Source organism: Prinia subflava, chromosome 20 (assembly GCF_021018805.1).
Source record: "Prinia subflava isolate CZ2003 ecotype Zambia chromosome 20, Cam_Psub_1.2, whole genome shotgun sequence".
In the NCBI taxonomy this organism is placed as follows: Eukaryota; Metazoa; Chordata; class Aves; order Passeriformes; family Cisticolidae; genus Prinia; species Prinia subflava.
In genome coordinates, this window is record NC_086266.1 from 8,253,196 (window position 1) to 8,257,929 (window position 4,734).

The 4,734-nt window shown below is 59.3% G+C and overlaps 1 protein-coding gene across 1 annotated transcript; it reads right to left on the reverse strand.

Moving 5' to 3' along the window:
* Positions 1 to 1,396: 1,396 nt before the first annotated feature.
* Positions 1,397 to 3,508, reverse strand: LOC134560496 (HEPACAM family member 2-like). The gene is made up of 5 exons (XM_063416553.1): positions 3,206 to 3,508; positions 2,845 to 3,114; positions 2,616 to 2,675; positions 2,207 to 2,255; positions 1,397 to 1,535 (listed from the first exon to the last, which is right to left on the reverse strand). Exons 1-5 carry the CDS (start codon positions 3,300 to 3,302, stop codon positions 1,532 to 1,534), a joined length of 480 nt encoding a protein of 159 aa, XP_063272623.1. The 5' UTR covers positions 3,303 to 3,508; the 3' UTR covers positions 1,397 to 1,531.
* Positions 3,509 to 4,734: the final 1,226 nt, after the last annotated feature.

The window sequence follows — 4,734 nt, forward strand, 5'->3', positions numbered from 1 at the left end:
ACTGCCACAGGAGCAGGTGAGGGAGGGGATGGGGATGCAGGAACCCCACAAGGGGAGCGAATGATGTCCTTAAGAGCAAGGGATCATCTCCCAGAGCCGGACACTGGCACAAATCCAGCATTCCCAGGTCTGCCAACAGCCCACACCCAGGGGCTCATTCTTATCCCAACTGGATATCCCTGCTCCCCCAGGCTCCAGACACCCTGAGGGGTTGTTTCCCACCCCTAAACATCACAGCAATACCCTCTGGGACAACACACACTCTTTATTAGCAGCAACAGACATCAACAAACCACAAAGTCTCCAAAACCACACACACTAAACTCCCAAAATGCTTAGAAAAGTATTTCTTGTAAAATGTAGGTTTTACACCCTCAAGTGCAACAGAGAACATGACAACCTGCCCTGCAGCTTCCAACGGGGCTGGAATCTCATTTATCCCACCCAAACTCCTCTGCTTCCTTTAATGGCTCCATGAAACCCCAGGCTAAGATGGCCCCTTGCTAACAGCCCCTGAATCTCCCAGTGATCTCTCCCACAGTTTTCCAGTTTTCCAGTTTGCCTTTGAGAGGTCTCCAGCCTGTTCCAGAGGTGCTGGGGACTGGTTCAGGGAGGGCCCTGGACCTGGGATTTCCCCCTCAGATTAAAAGGGGGTGTAAATGTCCCGGGGTGACCAACAGAGGAGAGATGGGAGAGCATCCAGTTCTCTCCAGGCTGGGGATGCCTGCTCTGCCTCCAGGCTCAGCTGAAGGAGCAACATCCCCTTCAAAGCAAGGCCCAGGAGAGCCCTGCAGAGGTAGCACGGGGAGGGAGGGGATAGCAGGGGACAGGACAGGAGCAGGGCTGATGTCACTCGCAGGAGCAGCAAACAGGAAAGACAAGCTGGCACCAGGAAGAGGAGGGGATATCCCCAGGGATATTCCCAGATCCTGCAGAGCCCAGGGCTGGAGGAGATGGGCTCAGGAGCATCCCCACCTCAGCCAGCTGCAGGGACTTCCCTGGGATCTGCTTTCAGAAACTGAACTCCTTTGCTGCTCCCCCATTCCCTGCCAGTTCCCACTGCCTCTGCTCACTCCAGCACACCCAGCACAATCCTGCCCTTTCTCCTCCCTCCAAGGGTCACACGGAGCAGGATGCCCAGGGCCTCAGCCCCTGAGCCCCCTGGCACAGCAGGGCACCGGGAGGCCCCAGGGAGGCAGGGCTGGCACTGTGGCACTTCCCAGCAGCCCCAGGACTGTGGATTTGCCCAGCAGGGACAGTGGCTCTTTCCAGAGCCATGAGCTCATCGAGGCCTCTGGAGGAAGCCAGGAGGATGGAGGGAGGGAGCAGGTACATCCCTCTCCTCAGGAATGCACAACAGGAAGAGCAGGACAACATAGAAATCGTCCAAACCAGTGTTTTCCAAATATTATTTGCAGGTTCTGGCAGCTTGAACACTCCACAAGTGAGCCTAGGAAAGCCTAGGAAGGGATGCTGGCACTCCCAGCAGTATCCTTCACCAGGGACAGGCAACAGCAGGCCTGACCCAGCTCTACCTGCAAGGAGAGAGGGCCCCACATGAGCCATGTCCTGGGCACCTGGAACCCTCCAGGGCCTCAGCCAGCTCAGAGTGTCCCACGCTGGCAGTGGCAGCACCAGGAGGTCTGGACTTCTGCCCTACTCCAAACTCCAGTAGCTACCTTGGCCGATTTATCTCTGGCTGGAGTTCCCTGGGATCTGACTGCACAAGACACCTGAGAGCTCCTTGTTCATAACCCGCCACCTCATGGGATGGGTTTTCCATCCCAAGGGATTCACATCCTTATCCCCACTCTCCAGGAAGCTCCAGTGAACAGCCTGAGTGTGTTTGTGGTCACAGAGAGGCAGTGATTTCTGAGAAAATCTCGAGAATCACTTGCTTCCCAGAAATCTCTGGAGTATTCAAAAGCCCACTCACTATCCAGAGCTAAGATAACCAGGAGTGTCAGGCTTTGGATGGAGAAATCAAGAATATTTCCAGAGTGGGGATTAAAAAGAGGGGACAGCAAATCCTTTGAACCACCTGAGTGGGAGAGCAGCCTCTTACCAGAGAGGCTGGAATAGCACCCTGAGCTCTCCCACTTCTCCAGCTCACTCAGATCCAGCCATGGATAAATTTGGGTTTGTAGAGACAAAAAATTGGCTGGAGCAAGGCAGCCACCCCAAGAGGGGGCTGGAGGCATCTTACCAACAGCTGTCACATGAGATCTCCCTTCTCTGGCACCAGACGAAGATACCTGGGGACAAAGCAGCAGCATCAGAGAATCCCAGAATCGTTTGGGCTGGAGGGACCTTCAAAGCCCATCCAGTTCCAGCCTCTGCCATGGGCAGGAACACCTTCCACTAGCCCAGGCTGCTCAGAGGCCCACCATCATCATCATCAACAGAGGCCAGCGTGACCTCCTTGGGCTGGGGACACCCTGCTAGAAACAGCAGCTGTGACAAAGCCCAGCCCTTGCCCACGGGATGCCAGGGTGGGAGAGCCAGGTTCTGGAAGGGATGTGCCACAAGGGACCCTCTCACCCACCTCTGGTGGTCACAGTACCTGCCACGGCACCCACCAGCCAGAAACAGGGCAAAGTCAGCCCAGCACCTACCTGCGAGCAAGCCAATGATGACACAGGTCAGGATCACAGGCAGCATCACGTTCGGAGAGTCTGCAAAGGGGAGAACCCAGAGCCTCTGCACCAGAGCAAATTTAACCTGAATTTAACCCACCCACAGCCTCCCAACAAACCTGCCTGCTCAGCACAGGCAGGGAGAGAATCCCTTTCCTGAGGTTGTCCCCTCAGTTCTTTCCTAGGCACGGGGAAGGAAGGCACTCACGGTAAACCTGGAGCAGGAAGGAGGTCTCATTCTGGCTCACTGCGTTGCTCACCACGCACGTGTAGTAGCCGCTGTCGCTGATGGTTGCCTGCAGGATGCAGAGCGTGGAGTTCTCCACAAAGTAGATGCGCTCACTTCCCAGGAGCAGCTCCCCACTTTTCTTCCACCAGTAGGCATCTGCCTCCCCTTTCACCACACTGCAAACCAGTTTGGCGTTGTCTCCTGCCTTCACCAAGGAGTTGCCCACGATTTTTGGCTGGGACAGCGGCTCTGGGAGAGGCAGAAGGCAGCGTCAGCGCTCAAACCCGTGGCAATCCCGGCTCCCAGCCGCAGAGGAGGGCTGCCCGTGGCACCAGCTCACCCACAACGTGCAGCTGGAACCAGGCCATGGCCTCCTCCTGGGCCCTGAGGCGGTAGAAGCGGCTGTCCCCACGCTGCAGCACCACCTGCAGCGACATGTTGGACTCGTTGAAGGTGGCACGGTTCTTGTAAAGCAGGGACACGTTGCGGGGGTGACAGAAGGCATAGCTGAAGATGGCCCTCTCCTCCGAGCCCGCCCGATACTCCCAGGAGCCAGCCCTGCTGCCCCGCAGCGCGGGCGCTGTCAGCAGCACGCTGCAGCCCACAGCCAACACCAGGCTCCCCGTGGCCGGGCGCAGGTCGGCCGAGTATCAGGGAGTGAGCATACGGGCTGGGAGAGAAGCCAGGAGTCACCCCACAGCCACAGGGACCCCACTTCATCCACTGGCAGGTGCTGCAGGAGCCCTCCCTGCCGCAGCTGGACAGGGAATTATTTATAGAATCGTGAATCATGGAAGGGTTTGTGTTGAAGGGACCCTAAAGATCTCTCAGTTTCATGGGCAGGGACACCTTGCACTGTCCCAGGCTGCTCCAAGCCCTGTCCAACCTGGCCTGGAACACTGCCAGGGATCCAGGAGCAGCCACAGCTCCTCTGGGAAAACTCCACAAAGGCCTCACCACCCACATAGGGAAGAATTTCTCCCAATATCCCACATAACCCTGCCCTCTGGCAGTGGGAAGGTATTTCCCCTTGTCCTGTCCCTCCATCCCTTGTCCCCAGTCCCTCTCCCAGGGAGCCCCTTTAGGCTCTGGAAGGGGCTCTGAGCTCTTCCTGGAGCCTTCTCTTCTCTGAACACCTCCAGCCCTCCCAGCCTGGCTCCAGGCCTCGGAGCAGCTCCGGGGCCTCCTCTGGGCTCTCCCCGGCAGCTCCAGGTCCCTTCTGCTCTGCCCAGGGCTCTCATCTGAGGGGGCACAGGGCCCGAACCTCCCCGCCCAGGCCCTGGGGCTGAAGCCACGCTGGCCGGGCCGTGCTGAGCTTTTCACCCACCGACACCCCCAAATCTTTCATCAGGGCCACGGAAATGCTCCCTCCTGCTTTGGGGGGCACAGAGGGAGCCGCGGGACCCGCCGGGCACAGCCCCCCGCCCGCTGCCGGGAACCCGCGCTGAGAGCCGAGAAAAGCCTCAAGTCCCTTCCCAATCTTCCCCTAAAAGCTTTTCTCCGGGATTAAGGCGTGCCGAGCCTGGAGTCGCCCTCGCCTCTTAAATCAGGTGCCAGGAAAAGCTTTCCAAAAGCCGGGAGCGGCTCCTTGCGACGGGGAAGGTTCCGGGGGATCCCGCCAGCCGTCCCCCCGCGGCCCAGCTCGGCCAGAGCTCCCCGAAAGGGCCGGGAGAGACCCTCGGGCAGCCCGGACCGGGAACCACCCGTCCCGGAGTCCCCGGCCCCGGGGCTGACACTCGCCTGTGACCCCCGGGGAGGCCGCCGCGCTGCCGGGGGCGAGGAGGAGGGGGAGGAAGAGGAGGAGGGGGACGGGGAACATCTGCGGGGCCGGTGCGGCGACAGCTCCGCCACGAGGCTTTGGGCAGGACT